This window comes from Desmodus rotundus, chromosome 10 (assembly GCF_022682495.2).
Source record: "Desmodus rotundus isolate HL8 chromosome 10, HLdesRot8A.1, whole genome shotgun sequence".
NCBI classification, from domain to species: Eukaryota; Metazoa; Chordata; class Mammalia; order Chiroptera; family Phyllostomidae; genus Desmodus; species Desmodus rotundus.
In genome coordinates, this window is record NC_071396.1 from 25,361,166 (window position 1) to 25,384,915 (window position 23,750).

Consider the following 23,750-nt stretch of genomic DNA (forward strand, 5'->3'; position numbering starts at 1 on the left):
AGATGACTCAGTTTCCCCCGTGGGTCCCTGGCGCGTTTGGAGCTGCTGTCCCAGCGCAGGAGCTAAGAGCAAGTGAGTCCACGCCTGCGCCGGGCCCTTTAAGAGGGTGCGCGCCTGGGACCCTAGCGGCCCCGTCTCGCGGTCCCACTCAGCCGCGGTGTCCCCTGGTTTTCGCAGGCAGGGGCTGTGGGGACTTCTCCTCCTGGCACCGCGCCCTGGGCTGGGGGCATGGCGTGGGGCTGGGACCCCTGGGTCCCCAGAGTGGGGTCTCTCTGTGTATATTTCTTGAGGGCCTTCAGGGGCATATTTGCTACTCCGTGTCATAACCACTGCCCGCCTCTTCAGAGCAGAGATGGACAGCCAGGGACAGCACAGGCAGCCCATGGCTCTCCCCTCCTAGGGCCCAGCCCAGCCCTCCCTGGCCCGGCCGAGTCCTTCTCGTCCTCAGCTCTGGCCCTCTGTCCACCTCTCCGCTGTCTGAAATGCATTGCAGTGGGAGGGAGGGGGGGACCCAGAGTCCAGGTGGCAGAGGTCAGAGGACAACCAACATCAAACGGCAGCGTACCTTCAGGAGTTTTCTAAAGGTCCATTTCTCGGTGAGGAACCGTGTGTCAACAGCAAGTGGCCTTGGGGTCAGCACGCCCAAGGGCGCTCCCTGCGAGGTGGCGGGGGGCCCATCCGCCTCTGGAGTCCCTGCGCGCGCACACTTGGGGTTTCCCATGGGGGTTCGGTCTGTCTCGGGCTCAGGGGTGCAGGCCCTGAGAGGTGAGCGAGGCCCTGACGACATCGGGGCAGAAACAGGGTCCCTTTCAACAGCACAAACAGGTTGGGGACAAAGCCAGCCCCGGGGAAAGGGTCCAGATTTGTACTATTCCACGTCTTTTGTGACGCGGCTTTGCTTACGATCACTGTTAACAAGATAGTTAGGGGAAAACTATCTAACTCTCCTCCAGAAAGGCTCTGGAATCTTTCAGTGGCCAGGCCACTGTGGTCCTCAGTTATGTTTACCTGCTGGGGCTTTATCACATTCCAAAAACCCTGAGATTTTCCAAAAAATAGGACCTTGTGACTGCATCTCAGGAACAGGACTTAATGTATGAATGTGTCCAATACGCAGGAGTATTACTCTGAATATACATTTAACCTCAGTGTTAAAGAACTTTGAGTCTAGTGGTTATCTGATTCTAGAGATGAAATAAATATTCCAGTGCATTAAATGTAAATTAGGTAACATGCTCATCTCAAAGGCTTTCTGGTTGTAAAGTGGGTAAATTGACCACATGCATTTTTTCATTTTGAAAATTTTTAATTATTATGATGATTTTATTCTCACCTAAGGACATGCCTTTTTAATTTTTTTTTTAATGTTTAAAGAGAGATGGAAACATGGATGTAAGAAACACTCAATCCGTCCACACCCAGACTGGGATCGAACCCACAACCTGACCAGGAATTGAACCTGTGACCTTTTGGTGACCTTTTGGTTTAGGAGACCTTGCTCCAACCAAGTGAGCCACATCGCCCAGGGCCTTCATTTTCCAATTTCTCAAAAGATGTATCACGAAGATCAAGCACACTGACAGTTAACATCATTAAATTTAAAACAATCACAATCATCTTAATGCACTGGCATAATCAACCTCGGATTCCTTTGAGCTGGGAAGCGTTAGAATTGTAAATTTGGTAATACCAGTGAAGCTGCTCCTCTCGGGATTAAACAGCAAAAGGAAAATTATGATATGTACAGTTCAGATATGTAGAGAATTTAAAGCTTTACAGATTATAAAATCATTCAGGAAGTTTTGCAAAAAAAAATAGATACCAGAGATTACTTTCAGATTAGTGATTTATGGATATTAATCCTGAACAATAATGCCATAGGAAGGTTTGTCAACCAATAATGAATAGCAACTGTAAGTGTATTTATGTTCTTTTGATGAATAATTTTGAAAATACCCACACTTTTGTTAAATTTTCTGTCAGTTTAATTTTTATGCCTATTATGGAACATGTAGAAAATATCTTAAGTAAAATCTAATTTTTAAGAAGGTATGTAAGCAATGGGGTTTAAATATGTACCTCCTCTCTGTGGCAAAACGGTGACCCATCCTCTCCTTTGAATATATAGAGACTAGGACAGAGTCCCAGGCCAGAAGGCCCTGCAGGGTTAGTGAGACAATAAGACACATCATAAACTTACAGGAAACCAAAATTTAGCAAGAATATTTATTGCCGGTTCGATCATAGTGTTATACTTCTGGACGGCGGTAGAGGGCGCCCCAGTCCCACAGAACCCTAGTGTAGGACCAGGCTCAGCGGGAACGTAGTTTCCAGTGTCAAAGCCTAAAATACCTTAACTTGGGGAAGTCAGGCAATAGGCCGAGCCCTTGCCCGACACACACCCACTCTGACCCCATTCAGAAGTGGGGGGGAGGCTGTGTCCACGTGGGTAGGCCTGGTGAACACAGGGTCCCCAGGAGCTGGGCGACAAGTTGAATGGAGGGCGTGCTAGGCCAAGAGCCCACTCACACGGAGTGAGGTGTGCTCGTGGAAATGTGTGCAATTTTGCGTTTAGGAAGAATCAAGTTCAGGGGAAAGACGGCAGGAGGGACGATGAGACCCATATGCTGAGGCCGAGTGCGAGGAACAAAGAGCCACTGAACAGTTTGGTGGGTCGGAAAGGTTCACTGAGGCAGCTCTGCGGACACAAAGTGTGGGGAGCTGGCAAATGTGGGCTTGAAGGCGGGTCAGAGCATCCAGGGCCGGCCCGACTGAATACCCGTTTGAGTTACTCCATTCATGGAGTTCACGTGTATTCAAAGCAGATCTGCCAATGCTTTTTCCCTAATGCTTTCCCGGTGTGGCTCAGTGGCTTGAGCATTATCCTGCAAAGCCAAAGATCGAGAGTTCAGTTCCAGGTCGCGGCCCGTGCCTGGATCGCGGGAACAGGAAGCAAGAGCAAGAGGCCACTGGTTGAAGTTTCTCTCCCTCACATCCATGTTTCTCCCCCTCTTTTTCTCCCTCCCTTCCCCTCTCTCTAAAAATAAGAATAAAAACAAATGTTTTCCCTAAACAGCAAAAGCAGGGTCTTGGTTGTTAAGGAAACAGAAAGGTCAAGTCTGACTAGAAGAGGGAGGCTCCTAAGGAAAGACGGCAGTTGATTTAGACTCTGGAAGAGAGCTGGGACAGAAAGTATCACACCGCCCCCCCTCCCCACCCCCACCCCCCCCAGCCACAGAAAGCAGGAAGGAACACAGGTGGGAAGTATGGCCCTGCCAGGTAGTAAATGCTCTGTAAATGACCAATCCATCGTTATTTGTGTTATTTTTTCCCTTAATTTAAATTTAGAGCCTTTATGTTAGTCCCCTGAAGGATACATACAGGCTACACACGTATTTTCTTTTTAAAGATTTTATTCATTTATTTAGAGAGAGGGGAAGGGATGGAGAAAGAGAGGGAGAGAAACATCCATCCGTGGTTGCCTCTTGCACGCCCCCTACTGGGGACCTGGCCCACAACCCAGGCATGTGCTCTGACTGGGAATCGAACCGGCAACCCTTTGGTTTGCAGGCCCTCGCTCAGTCCACTTGCACCACACACAGTTATGGCAATATTACTGACTCTATTCCCTGTGCTGTGCTTTGCATCCCTGTGCTCTTCTGTAACTGCCAGTCTGTCTTTCCGGTCCCTCCACCTTTTCCTCCTGTCACTCAAACCCCCACCCCTCCTCTGGCAGCCATCAGCCTGATCACACAAGTTTTCACCAGCACCCTCTTAAAGTCCATGAGACACCACGTATGAAAGCCCGAAGCTTTCACATAAGTAAATGAATAAGTAAATGAGCGAACAAATAAATACTCTAGATGTCTGGCTTTTTTTAAAGAGGAAAAATAAAAGCAGATTTGGCAATCATGGGCGCACGTCGCTGCATTTGCTCCGGACCCGGCCCCTCCCGCACCCCGCTGAGGTGCGCACTGAGGTTCATCTTACTCCCTCAACCTGCCCCTTCCTCGTGGCAGCTGGCAAACAGAAGTGACAGGTGTTTCAAAAGATGAACAGTTTTTTATTCTGATCCCAGTTTTTTTCTCTACTCTTGACTCGTTAATCTATTTTGTTTTATTTTTATGATGTGCTCTAGGGTTTAAAATAGGCATCTTAAGTTATTATAATGTACCTTTAAGTGATTTCACACCATTTCATGTGCAGCATATGAATCCCACATCGATAGTCTGCGATTTTTTAAATTTTCGGTTCTGTTCACTCTTGTCCCAGATGTGACTCCTACATAGGTGAATTAGCCAATTATCTTTTACCTTAACGATGGCCTTTTTAAAGATTGCCGTACATTTACATAACACAAAGTTTACACTGGCCCTGTTGACCTGCCTGGTTCATTGAACACAACACACACACGTGGAACGTGAATAAGGGCTGTGGTTTTATGGCTTCGATTTGCTCTGTAGTTATGCGAGATGTTACCATGGGGAGAAGCTGAGTGAAGGCTGCAGAGGACATGTACAACTTCCTGTGAGTCTGTAATTGCTTTGAGATAAAAAAATGATCTGTGTGTCTAGCTCTCAGAATGTCTGATTTTGTAACACTGGTCTCTAAAAAACTATTAGTTCACTGTAGTAATCAGTCTGTTCAGATTTTCTGGGTTTTTTCTTTTAAGATTTTATCTATTTATTTTTAGAGAGAGTGGAAGGGAGGGAGACGAACATCATTGTGTGGTTGCCTCTCGAGCGCCCCCTACTGGGAATCTGGCCTGCAACCCACAAATGTGCCCTGACTGGGAATCGAACTGGCGACTTTTTGGTTCACAGCCTGGCATTCCATCCATTGACCTACACCGGCCAGGACTTTCTGTTTCTTCTTGATTCGATCAGGTGTATGTTTGTAGGAATTTAACTCTTTTGTTTAGATTGTCAGATTTGTTGGCATATAATTATTTGTAGTATTTTCTTATAATCCTTTGTATTTCTGGGGTGTCAGTTGCCACTCCTCTTTCATTTCTGATTTTACTTATTTGGGTCTTTTTTTTTAATTGATTAAGTCTGGTGAAAGGTTTTTTTTTTATCAATTTCATTAATCTTTTTAAAGAAACAGCCCTTGGTCTTACTGATCTTTTGTACTGGTTTTTTTTTTTTTTAGACTATTTTATTTATTTCCACTCTTATCTTTATTATTTCCTTCCTTCTACCAACTCAAAGCTTTGTTTGTTCTTATTTTTCTCATTCCTTCAGGTGGAGGTTGGGTTGTTTATCTGAGATTTTTCTTGTTACTTGACATAGGCCTGTCTCACTATGAATTTCCCTCTCAAGATTGCTCTCCCAGTGCTCCACAGATTTCGGGTGGTCGTGTTTTCATTTTAACATTTCAAGGCGTCTGTTGATTTCTTCCTTGACCTCACTGTGGACCCATGCATTGTTTAATAACGTGTTATTTAGCTTCCATGCCTTTGCGTATTTCTAAGTTTTTTGCTTGTGATTGAGTTCGACTTTCATAGCATCGTGGTCAGAGAAGAAGCTTGATCTAATCGCAATGTTCTTAAATTTACCGAGACTTGTGTTGTGTCCTAACACGTGGTCTGTCCCAGAAAATGTTTCATGTGCACTTGGAAAGTATGTCTACTCTGCTGCCTTGGGGTGAGATGCTCTAAAATATCAGTTAAATCCATCTGGTCTCACGTGACATCGAAGGCCATCGTTTCCTTGTTGGTTTGGGGGTGAAAGGTCTTTCCGTGTGAGTCAGCAGGGTGTTAAAGTCCCCTACTTGGACAGCATTATGTCCGCTTCTCCTTTTGTGGCCGTCACGATTTACTTATACAACCAGGTGCTCTCACAATGGCTGTATAAGGTTGGCAAGGTTCGTATCCTCCGGTTGGATGAACCCCGTTATTACAGAATTCCTTCCTCGTTTCTTGGCATGGCCTTCGTTTTCAAGTGCATGTTGCCTGATAGAAGTATAGCCTCCCCAGCTTTTGTTTCGTTTCCCTGAAAGGGCTTTGTCCATCCCTTTATTTTCAGTCTGTGCGTGTGTCTTCCTGTCTGAGGGGCTCCCTTGGAGGCGGCACGTATATGGGTCCTGTTGTTTTCTGCGCTCAGCTACCGTGTGTCTCCTTCGGGGAGGGTTTGTCCATTCTCATTCAAAGTGCTCGCTGACAGGGATGTAGTTAATGCCATTTTATTATTCATACTTACGGGGTTTTCTCTCTTCTTGTTGATTCCTTCTAGTGTATTCTTTGTTCCAGTTATTGCATTCTTCATTTCAGACTGTTGTTTGTTTGTTTTTTTTAATCCTCACCCAAAGACATGCTCATTGATTTTAGAGCGAGGGGAAGGGAGGGAGAGAGAGAACCATGGATGTGTGAACGGGCAGAGATGTCAGACCATCTATGAGATTCAGGAAAATACGACGGGGCCGCTGATGGCGATTGGGAGAACTGTGTGAGGACCCAAGGTGCCCACTTGGAAGGGGACTGAGGCATCATGGCCCTATGTACAATGTTTCTTGTATCTTGTATCTTGTATCTTGTATCTTGCATACAAGAAGATATCTTGTATCTTCTTCAGTACATGTCTCTATTTTTCATATTACATGGCTGGGTACCGCCTGGCAGACCTCCGTAGGTGTGACAGTATTAGAATTGCTAACTTGTGCCCCGTGGCATAAAACTGTATCAGCGGGAGTGCGGGACTTCGCGCTGTTTCCTTTGCCTTTAGTCTCAGAGACACCATCGATGTGCAAAGTTACTTCAGACAGCACCTTCTCCCTCATTCCACCTGTGGGGTTGTTTAGCAGACTTGTAATATAGCAAGATTCCTTTGCATTGCATGCTATACTCCATATTGCAATTGCTCAGCTACTTACATGACGCTTAAAATCTGTGAATGCCTTTCTTATACTGTAAAGTTCCACAGGTTTTGACAAATACATAGTGTCGCATAGCCACCATTACGAAGTGTCATGGAATACACTGATCGCTCTAAAGAATCCTCGTTTTATTATTAGTCAAGCCTCCCCTCTCTGTTTGAAACCCTACTGACGACCTTTCGACCATCATATCATTGAAATAATAGACTACATAGCTTTTCTAGACTGGCCTCTAAAACTTATCAATATGGGTCAATATTTACCTTTGTCTTTAGGGCTTAACATTTATTTTTTTCCTCGGTTGTTTATGTATTGGGGTGCATCTCGGTTGATTTTGTCTTTTGGTGATTATGAATAAAGCCATATTAAATACTCACGTGTAACTTTTTTTTTATGTGGGCATAAATTTCAGCTCTTTTGGGTAAATACTTAAGAGCAGGATTGTTGCACCTTGTAGTGACATTGTGTTTAACTTCGTAAGAAACCTCAAATGTCTTCCAAAGTCTCTGTACCGTGTTGTGTTCCCACCAGCAGTGAATGTTGCTCTGCGTTCTTGCTAGCAGTTGACCTTGATCTTGTCGGTCTGCAGGATTGTAGCCAGGGTACTAGATTCGTGTTGGTTTCTCATTTCCTCAGTGACAAGTGATAGGGATATTGACCATCTTTTCATATACTGTTTGCGATCTGTGTATTGTCTTTGGTGCGATCGCCCATCAATTTCTTAACCTATTTTTTTAATTGAGTTGCTTTCTTGTGTTTGAGTTTTTAAGAGTCCTTTGCCTAATTTGGATACAGTTCTTTATAAGATCGGTGTTTTGCAGATATTTTCCCCCAGGCTTTGCCTTCAATTTTAATTGTCTCAACCATGTTATTTTATGGAGCAGGGATTTTAAATTTTAATGAAGTCCAACTCACCCTATTTTTCTTTCATGGATCTCGCTCTTGGTTTGGTGTGTAAAATCACATAGGTTTTTTTTTTCCTGTTCTCTTCTAGAAATGTTATACTTTTGTATTTTGCATTTAGGTCTATGATTCATCTCATGTTATTTTTTGGAAAAATACAAGGTGTGTGTCTAGATTTCTCTTTTGCGTGGGGCTGTCCAGCTGTGTTAGCATCACTGTATGAAAAATCATCCCTTCTCTGTTGGATTGATTCTGCTGCTTTTTAAAAAATCAGTTGACAGCATTTGTGTGCGTCTGCTTCTGACCCCCTGTCTGTCTGTTACATCGATCCGAGTGTCTGTTCTCTTGCCAAGTCCACGCTGTTCGGATTTTGCGGACTGGATAGTACGTCTTGAAATTAGACAATGCCGGTCTTCCGACTTCTTTCCTCTTCAGTGTTGTGTTGGCTCTTCTCGGGCCCCTCCAGATACATTTTAGAATAAGTTTGTCAATAACTGCAAAATAGCTTTGCTGAGATTTTGATTGGGATTACCTTGAATCTGTAGGTCACATTGGGAAGAACGGACATCTTAACAATATTGGAAGTTCCGATGATCGAATACATTTGGTTGTGATGATTTACAAAGATGATGAATAGTTACATTTTAGTTTCATTTTTAGACTTTCTCTGTCTTAGTCTTATGTTTTATTTGCTCCTCCCCGTTATGCTTTTTTATTTATCTTTTTCTTATGGAATTTGCCTTTCTTCTAATAATTTGAAGGATTTCTCTCTGCTAGTTAAGTGGTTTGTGTTTCACACTTTAAAAGTCTAAATTAATTAGGAGTCAGCCCTCTGTCTGCTTCCCTCAAGTGCTTTATAAAATTTGAATACCTACAATCCCCCACTGGATATGTACGTCATTTCTATCTATTATTTTATTTTATTTTTAAAGAGACTTTATTCATTTATTTTTAGGGAGAGGGGAGGGGAGGGAGAAAGAGAGGGAGAGAAATATCAATGTGTGGTTGCCTCTTACACACCCCCTACTGGGGACCTGGCCCGCAATCCAGGCATGTGCCCTGACTGGGAATCGAACCAGCGACCTTTTGGTTTGCAGACCAGCGCTCAGTCCACTGAGCCACACCAGCCATGGCTCTCTTGCTTTCTAATAAGCACATCATACATTACGTTATAATTTACTTTTCACTTAGTCTGCAGGTTGCCTTGAGAGAACCCTCATAGTACAAGACTCTCTTCTAGTTTTATCCCTCTTTGAATGTAGTTTATGTTTTAAAACATTTTTTAAACTTATCAAAAGCAGTTTAATAAAAGTAATTACAATCTCAACAACAGGAGAATCAGCGTAATTACAATCTCAAAAAAAAAAAAAGCCTAAACACCGAAAAACAACCCAGAATGTTTTTATCATGTTGGAGGATAAAAGAAATGAAAAGAAGAATTGTTAGTAAAGCCATTTTTAATTCCAGTGAAGAAAAATAGCTTATTTAGTACATTGTTACTATTTTTTACAATAGGCAGTTTTTACGATTTGACATCATTTTTAAAGACATGCAGTTAAAAATATTTTGTCAGAGGAGACTAAATTCCTTTAACTTTTATCCGTATCTGGACGGAAGGTTAACAAAGGGAAGGAATGGACGTTCATAAGTGCGTCGGTACTTTCATGGTCGGCTGGGAGTTCGCCCAGCAATAACTCTGCTTCGTGAGCTCCAGCTGGTCAATACTGCGTAACGCTGGTGAATCCTCATGTTTTAGCGATAAATAAGAAACCTTGGACACTCAGACAGTTCAACAGCAAGCTTAGTAGAAGCTGAGTCATCACTTTCTAAAGGCAAATCTGATGGTTCATAACATAAAAAAGCAGGACGACCTGGCTGGTGTGGCTCAGTGGATTGAGCACCAGCCTGCAAACCAAAGGGTCGCTAGTTCGATTCCCAGTCAGGGCACATGCCTGGGTTGCGGGCCAGGTCCCCAGTAGGGGGAATATGAGAGGCAACCACACATTGATGTTTCTCTCCCTCTCTTTCTCCCTCCCTTCCCCTCTCTCTAGAAATAAATAAAATGTGAAAGAAAATAAAATCAATAAATAAAAATTTTAAAAAAGAAACCTACCTGGCCTTATTAACCAATGCCACCGCAATAAATGTAATAAAATAGAAAACACTAAAAAAATAATAATTCTGTACCTCTCACCAGGCCTCTCTGACTGCTATATATTTGTCTTAGGCGACTCTCATTTTTTGGATGAAATTGCTATACTCCAAATAACCTCCTAATTGTTCTAATTTTCAAACTTGACATTTGTTAGAAAGGCAGGAGATTTTGAAAAATTTCTGGAAGACATTTTCTTGCAAGAAATTCCATTTTTCCAGCTTATCCATAATTTATAGTCCCTTCATTATTCTGCAATGGTACGTGCATTTGGAAACTCCTGTGAGCTAAAAATATTAACTCATTTTTCTAGCACTCGGGGTTGGACATGAAGTTTTTATGTATTGACTAAGGGTACACATGCAAGGCTTGGCATTCCGTGTCACTGATGACGTCAATGATTATTCAAATAGATATTATGCCTCCTTAACATTTTTAAGGCTCTTACCATATTTTATTTAACAATTTCTATTCTGTTCGACCCTTGACTATTTCTATGAGGGCCGTCCAACCTCTGGGTGTCTCTGGGCCTCACTGGAAGAAGAAGAGTTGTCTTGGGCCACACGTGGAATACGTTGTGATACGTAATCACAAAAACATCTCAATGTTTTAAGTAAATATATGATTTTGTATCAGGCCATATTCATAGCCATCCCGAGATGCATGTGGCCCGTGGGCTGCAGGTGGGACACCCCTGAATCAAAACAATGGACAACTAGCCGTTTTTATCATCAGAATTAGCTCCGATTCTTTCCAAAGCACAGATTTCCTTATTTGTTCATTGCTGCCTTGAAGTGCGTGAATCTTCTTGAGACTAAATAGATGTGTGGCAATCAATAGCCCTCGCCACCAGAATGCTCTCAAATGCTTGCGTTACAGGACTCTCGGCGACATTAAATTTTACAAATTAGCTCATGAAAATGTCATCTCATGATTTGACTTCATATTTCTGTCAAAATTTGCTCATAACATTTCTGTCACATCCAGCTTCTAAAAACTTTGTGAAACCTTGACCACTCCGCTTATTTGTAATTCTATCACTTTTTTTCCTCAAAATATCTTTTCCCACTTTGAAATCCAATTAATTCTTAACACATTTTTTTTAACTAAAATATTTAGGGCTTAACTTTTTAAAGATTTTATTTATTTATTTTTAGAGAATGGGGAAGGGAGGGAGGGAGGGAAAGAGGGAGAAAAACATTGATGTGAGAGAGAAACATCAGTTGGTTGCTTCTCGCATGCTCCCCGGCCTAGGACTGAACCTGAAACCCAGGCATGTGCCCTGACCAGGAATCGAACCAGTGACCTTGCAGTTACAGGACGATGCCCAACCCACTGCGCCACCCTGGCCAGGGCAGGGCATAACTTTTTAAAAAACACATTTCCTTGAGGTCATTTTAGATTCATGTGTGGGTGTAGTACAGCGAGATCCCACAGGCTGTTTACCCAGCTGTCCCCAAAGGTAGTCTCTTGAAAACTTAGGCTGCGGTGTCTCAGGCAGGAGAGGGACATGGGCGTGGTGAAGACACAGCATGTCCGTCACCGCAGGGGTCCCTGATGTACCCAATCGGCCCCCCCACCTGCCCCTCAACACTGGCACCCACCAAGCTATTCTTCATTTCTGTAATTTTGTCAACAGTGGACTATGCGTGAAGTAATCCACTACAGAATGCAATCCCTTGGGACCAAGTCTTTTCGCCCAGCCTATTTCTCCAGACGTCCGTACATGGCATGTAGCTCATTTGCCCCTTTCGTGGTTGACCAGTACTCTGCGGCATGGATTAAGTTAAGTCATGTGTTCATTTATTTTTAGGGTTTTTTTATCCTCACTCACGGATGCTCATTGAGTTTTAGAGAAAGAGGAAGAGAAGGAGACACAGAAAAAGAGAGAGAGAGAATGCGAGAAAAATTTTGATATGAGAGACAAATATCTATCCATTACCTCCCCTATGCACCCCAACCAGGGATTGAACCTGCTACACTCTGGTACAGGGGCGATGCTCCATCCCACTGAGCCACCCGGACAGGGCAGTCTGTTCTTTCTTGAAGCACTTATATATTTCATAACTAAAAATGTACCCGATCCTTTTAATATCTTCTCCCTTTTCCTTGCTGTTAATGGTTTCTTGCCCCTCCGAGATACTTATTTTGCTTATTTTATTTTCTGGCTCTTTTTCAGTAATTGCACTTCATGTGAAATAGGTTGCCTAGCTTTTTCTTCTTAATTCTGGATGTAATTCTCTAAGGTCCGCCACTTTGGTCCGTGCGCTCATGTTCTGCAGAGAGAGTCATGAACGGGGTGGGTGTTCGGTATCGGGGACAAGGCCACAGGCCTGTCCCCAAGGTTTGTCTCTCTCCCCCATCAGTGACACATCATTTTCCATCATCGGGTATAGATTTTACCTCCATTGCTTTTCTTCCGCTGTTTTATTTGAAGCAACTCGTTAATCATGGGAACGGCAGTGTCTTCTATACAGTAATCAATACATACCTCTTCTTTTTATTGTTACCATTGTATAAGGATGAAAATAATGAGGGTTTTTTTTAATTCCTCACCAAGAATATGTTTACTGATTTTAGAGAGAGAAGAAGGCGGGGAGAGAGAGAAATATCGATGTGAGAAAGAAACGTCGATAGGCTTCTTCCTGTCCCCGCCCTCAGCGGAGATGAAACCTGCAAGCCCCGCGTGTGCCCTGACCGGGATTCAAACCCGCAACCAATTTGATGGACAGGATGATGCTCCAACCCACTGAGCCACCCAGCCAGGGCTGATGATAACTTTTAAAAATCACTTTAGTCTCACACACACTTTAGGAACTTTGAACTTTACATCGCATCTGTTTCCCACAAGACTCTCATTTAACTCCTTCCATGATTCAGGTTTCAATTAACATGTATTTCTTCAAAGAAGCTTTTCTGCCTTCCTGTGGAGTATAGCTGCTTTCCAGTCATTTTTTCTTATACTGCTTTCTTTTATATTTATTCACTGCACATCCCACTGTTTGAAATTATTTTATTTTTTAAATTGTTTTCTTCACTGCAAGTTAAGTAGTGATTAAGTATCCAGCTACTGTAGGAGCAGGAACCAGAACTTAAGCATATCTAATGTGACGTGGTGTATTACTTTTTAAAATATCACAGCCACCCTGGCTGGTGTGGCTTGGTTGTAGCGTCGTCCTGTACACCAAAAGGTTGTGGGTTCGATTCCTGGTTGCGGTCTGTATGGGAGGCAACTGGTCAATGTTTCTCTCCTACATCAATGTTTCTCTCCCCCCTTCCTCTCTTTTTAAAATCAATAAACATATACACAGTTAAAATATTAGAGCTTTTCTTTAAGTATTATTTCTTGAATTTCGCCAAAAACCCAGTGGAGATATTTCGCCACATAGGCCCAGTTTAAGAACATGCTTATGGAAGGAATTTCAGATTTTAGCAGTAAATGCGAAGCTCATACTTTATCCTTTTATTGTTTTCAGGAATGCTGTCAAAGAACATAGGAAACTTTACACCATTTATGAAACCAGGTGAGTCCACGATACCTTTGGTTTATCCATTAAAGGCGCCTACTCTTCTCTAGTGAGACCAGTATTAGTTGTCACCGTCATATGAACTTTTGACTCATCTTGCTCTGTGTTCTTTGCATTGTGAGACATCTACTAAAGGCATTGTCAAGCATACATGGAAACTAAATAATAATAATAATAATAATAATAGTAATAATGGTTAAATTATATAGCCTTAATTTATGTTATGAAATTTTGCTATCATTTCTAATAAAATGTGTATTAAATTCTAACAGGACATCTGATTCTAAAACTAAGTACATCCAAGTTAAAAATAAAGATTTGTCTCACCCTGGCTGGTGCGACTCAGTGGACCGAGCATGGCGAACCAAAGGGTCGCTCGTTCGATTCCCAGTCAGGGCACATGCCTGGGTTGCGGGCCAGGTCCCCAGTAGGGGTCAAGTGAGAGGCAACCACACATTGATGTTTCTCTCTTCTCTCTTTCTCCCACACTTCCCCTCTCTCTAAAATAATAAATAAATAAAATCTTTAAAAAAAAATAAAGATTTCTCTCACTGGAAGAAGCTTCAAACATTAAATCATCGTTTTACATATTGGAAAAAGTAGCCCAGAAAGATTACGCTTGCCCCAGATCACACAACTGTTTAGTAGCAGAGTTAGGAAAAAAAAATCTGTGTTACATATTTTGATCATCATGCTTTTAGATGACTTCTTTCCCTGGGGGAAAATCCCTATCCAATAATTTTGTGTGTTTATAAAAGCATGTTCTCCAGCTGATATTCTTAAGGAGAGAAGCAGGTTCCAGCACCAAAGTTTTGCAGGAAATCTTTTGAAGACACAGATTTAATGAAAACTAATTTTCTGATAAATTTTGGTTTATCTTTAAAAATTCAGCTATGAACCGACTTCGCGGTGAAAACATGTGTATATATCACCTACCTCTAACCTCTGACCTCATTCAAGTTTCATCCTCCTCTGGGGCGTTTATTTGTTAATGTTTAAAGCTTTTCTATTAGTAAAGGACTAATAACTCATTCCTCCCTCCCTCCCTTCCTTCTTTCCTTGTATCCGGGTTCTAAGAACTGTAATGTGAACTAGAGTAGTTGTTCAATATTTTAATAGAAGTAATGATTGTTTATAGCAAAGAAGCCAAGAATATACAATGAGGAAAAAACGGTCTCTTCAACAAATGGTGCTGGGAAAACAGGACTATCTTATACCAACACAAAAATTAACTGCAAAGAGATGAATAATTTGAACATAAGACCTGAAACCATAAAACTCTCAGAAGAACACATAGGATGTCAGCTCCTTGACCTTGATCTTGGTGATGATGTTTTGGGCCTGATTCCAAAAGCAAAAAAACAAAAAATGTGACTACATCAGACTAAAATGATTCTGCACAACAAAGGAAATCATCAATAAAGTAGAAAGGCAACCTTCTGAATGGAAAAAAGGTATTTAGGAATCATATAGGGTTAACATCCAAATCAAAAGGGTTAATATCCATAATATACAAAGAAGTCATATAACTCGATAGCATAAAACAATGTGATAAAAAAAATAAATAAATGGCCAGAAGCCCTGGCTGGTGTAGCTCAGTGGGTTGCGCACAGGCCTGTGAACCCAAGTGTCACAGGTTCGATTCCCAGTCAGGGCACTTGCCTGGGTTGCGGCCCGGGTCCCCAGTAGGGGGCGCATGAGAGGCAACCACACATTGTTGTTTCTCTCCCTCTCTTTCACCCTCCCTTCCCCTGTCTCTAAAAATAAATAAATAAAATCTTTTCAAAAAAATGATCAGGATATATGACCAAGAAAACACGGAAATGGCCAACAAGTACATGAAAAGGTGCTCAACGTCACTAATCAGCAAGGAAATGCAAAACACACCCTCACACCTGTTAGAAACTATATTTTCAAAAACACAAGAAATACTAAGTGTGGGAAAGGATGTGGAGAAACGGGAACTTTTGTGCACTGTGGATGGGAATGTAAGTTGATGCAGCTATTATAGAAAAGAGTATGGAGCTTCCACAAAAAATGAGACATCGATCCAGCAGTTCCCCCGGTGGGCATTTATTTGAATGAACCAAAAACACAAACTCAGAAAGAAGTCAGCAGCCCCCCACCATGTTCACTGCAGCACTATTTATAATTGCCAAGATGTGGAAACAACCTAAGAACCCATGAATGGACAAATGGATGAAGAGATGTGATAAGTGTATAAGTGGAATATTATTCAGCCATGAAAAAGAAGGAAATGTCGCCATTTGTGACATGTGGGTAAACTTGGAGGGCATCATGCTAAGTGACATGTGTCAGACAGAGAAAGACAATACGACATGATCTTACTTATATGTGGAATCTTTTTTTTTAAGTGATCTCATAGATACTGCGAACAGGTGGGTGATTGCCAGAGGTAGGGGGTGGGGGGCAGTATGGGTGAATGGCGTCAAAGGCACGATTCCATAGAATAAGTCTTGGAGATGTAATGGCCAACCTGGTGACTGTAGTTAATAATAGTATATTCGAAAGTCGCCAAGAGAGATCTTCGCATTTCTCATCACAAGAAAAATACACTTTGTGACTATATTCTAGATTTATTGTGGTAATCACATCATACTGTGGACACATGTCAAATCGTTATGTTGTACACCTGAAACTAATATAATGTTATATGGCAATAAAACAAAAAAGAAATGTTTCAATGGACCATCTGGAAATCGAACATTTTCCTATCTGTACTCTTCTCTCTTTTTTAAAAAATATTTTTATTTATTTATTTTTAGAGAGAGGGGAAGGGAGGTAGAAAGAGGGGGAGAGAAACATCAATGTGTGGTTACTTCTCGTGTGCCCCCACTGGGGACCTGGCCTGCAACCCAGGCATATGCCCTGACTGGGAATCGAACCAGCGACCCTTTCTCAGCCTGCACTCAATCCATTGAGCTACACCCGACAGGACACTTATCTGGATTCTTGATGCCTAGCTATTCATATCATACTCCTGACAGGTCGACGTCACCAAAATCCTAGAATGAACACCCACAGTTATCGTCCAAGAAGCACACTGAGAAAGTCACCTTGACTTCTGTGTGGCTTGTGTGGGTCTGCGAAACCTTAATGACAAGGTCCCTGTGATTACCAGATGGGAAGGGGGTGAGGGAGGTAGAAAAGGGTACAGGGGGACAAAGAGTGATGGAAGGAGACTTGACTTGGGGTGGTGAGCACACAATACAATATACAGATGATGTGTCATAGAATTGTACCCCTGAAACCTGTATGATTTTATTAACCAGTGTCACCCCAATAAGTTCAATAAAAACGCTGCCAGTGAATCCCTGCTCTCCACTGTAGAGGGTGCATTTTATCCCTAACACGGAGCTGTGCACGCGCATGTTGCAGAGATTAAGGTTTGTGATCACCTCATTTTACTACCTGGCTTTTCCCACTTCCTGCTCAGCTGTAAATTCTGCACCAAAAAGTGTTCCGCGTAGGTCCTATCTTTAAGAGCATTAGGAAACTAGTCACAAAAGAGTGAGGTGGCTTGCGGTCCCACAGTCCCAGTTGTGCTGTGTCACCCAGTCTGCTTCCTCGAGGCATGCGTGGGAACGTGGAGGCGGGGTTTCCCACGCAGCAACCATCAGCGGCCAGCTCCTCCGGCTGGGGGCTTTTAATAGGCTCAGAGCCCCATTTCTGATGGAGGAAAGGCAAACGAGGTGACCCCAGATCGCCCACACTTCTGCCTGGAAGTACTTTCCAGACTCAGTGAGCTGAGGAGCGGGAATACATTCTGAGGGGCCAAGGTGATGGTAATTTGCCCACGAGATCCCTCAGGCAGGCACAGAGGAGCAGATCGCAAATCCTAAGAATGAATCCCCAAGAGTCCGTGAATGAGCAATGTGTATTAGAAATCAGAGAGGAGGCTAGGGCCTAGGAACACGTGATGTGGCTGTACATTTGGAAAATAATAAAGGTACATCTTTTTTTGGGGGGGGGGGTCAGTTCTACACTTCAATGAAGAACAACCAAGAAAGAAACTGAGTTAACAATACCACTTACAGTTGCATCAAAAATAAAATACACAAAGACCTAATAGACACAGGGTCTGACAGAAGTAACGCCTGCTTGAGCGTGGTTGGCAGGGTAATAATATGGGTGTCATAATTTATGGTTTTAATTTGAACATTTCACCTAAAATGTCCTATGGTGTGCTGGAGTATGATATTGGTCTGTTACAGAATGACATGCTTATGATTTTGTAAGAAAAGATTTGGTAACACAAAAGGGGCATTATTTGTGCGGACCTGTATATTTTTCCTTACCTCACACCTTATACAAAACTAAGAACAGGTGGACTAAAGACATAAAAACTAAGGAAAGAAGTTGACTTAAATCTTAAGTAAAACAAAGCATAGAAGGATGCCCTTTCTTAATATTTTGAGAAGAATCCTCCATTTACGTGTTGGAATACACTTGGATTATTTGTTCCATTAGACATAAGTTTGTTGAATGACAATATTAACAGCTATCATACTGCTTTAGTAAATAGGCTAGCTGGGAGGAGAAAATTTAATCAGGTTGAAAATCTACCACGGGCTGAATGTTTTCCAGTTTGAGATGTACTTTCTGGTAGGAGAGCTTTTGACTATTCACTGCAGGAAGCCAGCATTTCAAATATGTATTAACCCCTGCCATTTAATGTTGATTTTTTTTTATCTATTCTCTTCCTGAAATCATTGTTCCCTTCTAAGAGTTGAGCAAATTATTTAAAACAAATTGGGCCCTGGCCGGGCAGCTCAGCTGGTTGGAACATTGTCCTACGCACCAAAGGGTTGCGGGTTCAATCCCTGGTCAGGGCGAGTATAGGAGGCAACTGATGTTTCTCTGTCACACTGATGCCTGTCTGTCTGTCTATCTGTCTGTCTGTCTCTCATATCCTTAGGTGAGAATTAAAAAACAAACAGACAACCATAAACACAAATGGCAGTGGTTTGAACAACTAACCTCAGGTATCTCTGGAAAGTTCCCTTTGGCATTATCGCTATACCGAAATGGCTGTTATTAATATGTTTTCCAATTATAAACTATTATAAGAAATTAATTAACTTACTATTAGTTTAAACTTAATAATAAAAATTAAAACTTCTATGTGAAGACATTTTAAACAACATGGAAAGACAAACCCAATTTGGAAGACGGTATGAGAACCTTTAGTAAGACATAAATAATAGTATCCGGTTTTGATTTAAAAAAAATACTTCTTTTGTGTTACAGTGGGCAGTGGATATGAATGATGAGCCCACGAATCTGTTCCAAAAATCCTAATGAGGATTTATAGCTAGTAAGCAAATAAAATTTTGAAATTTCACTGATGACGTAAGCGCAAATCGAACAGTGATGTGTTACAAGTTCATACACACTGCGTTTGCAGGGATTAATAACTCTGATATTGCCATGAGTGGCCATGAGGAAACCTTACATAGATCGGTGAGAGGATTAATACGAACAGCCACTTTGGAAAACAACTCGCCAATCCTGGTGACTTCGCAAATACACATCATTAGCGATCGCGTTCCTAGAGAAATTTTCATCCACTAGGTCTTACATATGAGCACACTTACGACAGCAGCAAGAGTGAAAAATTAAAGAAAAAAACCTAATCTTTCTTCTGAAAGAGAATTGATAAATAAACTGTAGAGGGGAATTAACATCTTTATACTATCATATCTTCCCAGGCAGGGGTATGATATGTTATTTTATTTCCTTTTTTCCCGCTTTTCTCTTAGATAAGTGGGAACATTGTGTTAGGTGTATTCCAAGGAATTTTAAAGTTTTCATAGCTATTGTCGGTGGTATTGTTTTGTATTACATTTTTAATGGTACGGAGAAATGTATACGTTTGTTCTGTTCACTGTTAATGATTCTACTTGCCTGCTGTCTTTCTTCCACCCCCTTTCTACCACTTAGTTTAATTTTATTGTTCTTAAAAAAAAATAGTATATTGGCTTGAGCCCTGGCCAAAGTGGCTCAATTGGTTGGAGCATCGTCCTGTAAACTGAAAGGTCACAGGTTCGATTCCCAGTCAGGGTACATGCCTGGCTCCAGTCACAGAGGAGAGGCAACTGATCGATGTTTCTCTCTGGCATCAATATTTCTCTCCCTCCCTCCCCCTCTGTCTAAAAGTCAGTAAGCATGTCCTCGGGTGAGGATAAATATATATATGTTTGAATATTTGGTTCCCAGTTTTCCTTATTCTCTAATAAATTGATCAAGGCAACCACTTCTATAAGAAGCGGGAGTTTGCAGGGGCTCCACTTTATGATAGTCTCTTGTTGCTGAATATGTGGTTAGTTTCCTTTCTCCTAGTGATTTAATATTTAGGCGAAGAGATATTTGGACTATATTTTAGTGATTTGGAATTTTATTACATTGTTTACTGCACATTAATTTCTACTTTAAAAAATGTCTTGACATTTTCCTTCTGCATACATAATCAATTTCTATTACTGGTCTGTGTGTGTTAACAAAAAGTTTATGTTGGTTATATGTAAATATACAATTGGGCTATGTTATATTTTCTCCAAGATACTTAAATTTGTTACTCAATTCTCCTATGTTCATATTTATTCTGAGAAAACGGAACTAATATCTCCCACAAATTTTGTCATTTTTCCCCATTTCTTCTCGCATCTTTATTTATTTACTTTATGCACAAACTGTTAACATCACTAGAGAAATTTTAAAAAAGGTGTATAAACAGCCTTACAAGAGTATGTTGTGGACTCCTCATTTACCAAATGTCTATGTAACGCTTATTCTTTAGCCAAACAATTTAGCCAAACAAAATCTTGGAAATGAGGCGTGCAATTATCCAAATTGAAAAATAAAATTAATAAATAGGCTGAGAGGCAGGATGGTCAGAACAAAAGAGTGAAACATATAAAATAAGTAAATAAATATATTGATATAAATTGAGCTAGCAAAAATTCATGGAGTATTTACACCTTCCATAAATGTTCAAAATTGACTTCCCTCTGGACCACTGGTATGATGAGACCATGGGCGTGAAGGCTGGAGATGCTGATTATCAGAGACGAAGATGCGATTCAGTGATGAGGAGAACAGATACAGGTGCCCTAGCACCGTTCCCCTCTCTAAACCTCAGTTTCCAGTCAGGTCCCATGGGTGTTAGAAACCCAGCCCCTCAAACATCGTTACCAGGTTTCTGTACGGTAGCGACGCGCCAGAACCAGCAACCTCTGGGCTTGATCTCTTGGCAATTGTTGTTAATCAACCCCATAACTATTTAGAGTGCTTACGGCACAGATTTGATTATCATTTGTTTATTTATTTTTAGAGAGAGGGGAAGGAAGGAGAAAGAGAGGGAGAGAAACATCAATGTGTGGTTGCCTCTCCAGCGCCCCCTACAGTGGACCTGGCCAGAAACCCAGGCATGTGCCCTGACTGGGAATCCAACCCGCGACCCTTTGCTACTCAGGCTGGCTCTCAATCCACTGAGCCACACCAGCCAGGGCTGTGATTATCTTCAAATGTTCTTGCAAACCAATACCAAATGTAAACACATCATTAGAAACACAAGCAAATGAAGAGCAATTCACAAACATAGGACAACTGGGGAATATCAGCATATGGAGAAGCGTGTGTGAATAAACATGTAAGAATAAATGAGTAAGTGAGTAGACACATAGAAATGGATGTGACAATAAAAACAATGAAAACTACCATTAACCGACACATGAAATTGTAATTAAAGTCCACGTGTCCCAGCTGGGTGGCTCAGTTGGTTGCAGTGTTTTGCTATAAATGGAAAGGTTGCAGGTTTGATCCCCAGTCGGGGCACACACCTGGGCTCGGGCACATTCGATAGGCAATGCATCACTGTTTCTCTCTCACATCGATGTTTCTCTCTCCCTCTCTCCCCTCCTCTCTAAAATCGATAAATACATCTGTATCCTCTGGTGAGGATTTTAAAGGTCCCTGTCCTGCCTAAAGAAATAGGGGATATATACTCAACTGCCTATGGGCAATACATGCAATATCCTCCAACAACCAATGGAATCTCCTTGGTTCCAATGTGAGCAACAGACAGTTTCACTTCCTGCCTGAGGGACAAAACCGGGCAGCTGCTTCCGGAGGCTTTTCCTTCCGAAAATCTCAGCAGGAGGCGTGTCTTTGGAGCTGAGAGATGTGTCGATTCTACTTTGGAAACTTCATCCCAAGGAAACAACTAGACGTGATTCAAGTGGTGTTTTAGAAGAAAAAAACATTATAATGTTGTTATAGGGGAAAAAATGGAAATGAACTTACATCCAACCATAAGGGGTTAGTTAAATAAGTTATTACAGAACAATTAACTAGTTAGGCATCAAAAATGATGTTGAAGTGTATTAAGTTTTGGAGACATGTTAATTTGACATTGTCTCGTTTGTTATGAAGTTGATACCAAATCCCATAGTCCCCAAATCTGTGTAAAAGGGGACACTGTAATCCCAATTTATAAAGAATAATTTGTACATTGAAAGTGTACATTGAGCAAACCACAGATATACACTAAAATAATTGTATCATTTTTGTCTTGGGAATAAGGACAATCTTATATTCTATTTATTTTCCTATGATGATATTTATCATATATGTAATTTAAAAGGGACTGAATTTTTAAAAAGATTTTGTGTATTCATATTTAGACAGAGAGGGGAAGGGAGGGAGAAAGAGAGGGAGGGAAACATCGATGTGAGAGAAAATCATAGATCGGTTGCCTCTTATGTGCCCTGATCGGAGACCGAACCCGCAACCCAGGCATGTGCCCTGACCGGGAATTGAACTGGCAACCTTTCACTTTGTGGGGGACGACATCCACCCAACTGAGCCACACTGGATAGGGCTAAATTAAAAAATATATATATATATATAAAAGATAGATTTATATACATTGTTCATATACATGGTTTTAATATATGATATTAATATTTAATTATATATTATAATTTAACATTGATATTTGCATTTCACTTCTTGTCTCTCAATTAGCAATAAAATGATGTATGCTTTAAAGACTGATCATGTTTAGGTCACTTGCATAAAATGCATGAAGACGCTTCAGTTACAGTAATAGTCACATTGTTGTAGAGGAATTTGACAGCTCATCCTGGATTCGCACCCCTCCCAACACAGCCATCATGTCAGTGGATCAGAGTCCTACATCAACAACTGTATCATTTAAACTGAGTGCATTCTTAGCAAAGCAGGTTTCACAGGAATTTGTGCATTTTTTCTTAGGCCTGATTGCCCAGGGGAACTGCCCTTTCCAGCCCAGGCCTGCACCCCCCTTAGGTTGGGGGTGCAGACCATTGTTTCAGGTCTGAATCAGGAGGGGGATGCTAGCAGCCAAGAAATTAGGAGACTTCTCACAGATAGAACGAGGACTCAGGCTATAAAAAAGCCGAGGGGTGAAGGTCCATCACCCCTTTTGTAGAGTCCCCTAAGTCCTTCCCTGATGGTCCCTTCATGACTGTGCCTGTCTTAGGTTGTCCCTCCCTTGAGGAATCTTACCTGTCATTTTCTATCCAGCCATCCTCCAGGGGTCAAGCAGGGTGAAATAAAGGGGGCAGAGGCGGCACCCCTGCCGGGAGGATAAGCTTTGTCTCCTTAGGGACTTATGGTCCCAAGGTCTTTTTATTCAGCCTTAGACATGGGAGTTTCAACTTCTGAAACCAGGCAGGGTGCTTCCCAACAGAAGATAAAATGGAATGTGTAGTTTTTCTTATCCTTTGATCTAAAAGGTAACCATTTCTTTAAAGTAGCAATAGCAATGTATCAAGTGATTAAAACACAGGGATAATTGGAATGCATGACAATAATGTCATAGGAAATTGGGTTATAACTGCATTATATGTAAAGGAGTATATAGTCTTTCAGAGGGGGTTTAGATGAGTGAAAATATATGTTGTAAACTTTAAGGAAAATCCTCAAATATTTTTAAAATACATGTAATTGATATGCTAGAAAGGAAACACATGGAATTATGGAAAATGCTCAAAAAGGCAGAAGGGATAAAACAGAAAGGAAAAAAAGTGATGAGCAGGTCATGAAGACGATAGATATTAATCCAATTATATAAATAATCACTTTTTTCTTCTCGAATTTATCGGGGTGACATTGGTTATTAGAATTATAGAGGTCTCAGGTGTACACCTCTACAATACATCCTCTGTATATTGTATTGTGTGTTCATCACCCCAAGTCCGGTCTCCTTCCATCACCATTTGTCCCCCCTT

At 41.5% G+C, this 23,750-nt stretch overlaps 1 protein-coding gene across 2 annotated transcripts in view; it reads left to right on the forward strand.

Moving 5' to 3' along the window:
• GABRB3 (gamma-aminobutyric acid type A receptor subunit beta3) overlaps nt 1-23,750 on the forward strand; it is a 230,266-nt gene that overhangs the window by 52,552 nt on the left and 153,964 nt on the right. The window contains exon 2 of one of the 2 annotated variants that reach the window (XM_045196638.2): nt 13,405-13,452. The exons of the other annotated variant lie outside the window; for it this stretch is intronic. Coding sequence (XP_045052573.1) covers nt 13,405-13,452 — 48 coding nt within the window. The remainder of the gene's footprint in view (nt 1-13,404; nt 13,453-23,750) is intronic. 2 annotated transcript variants of the gene reach the window in all.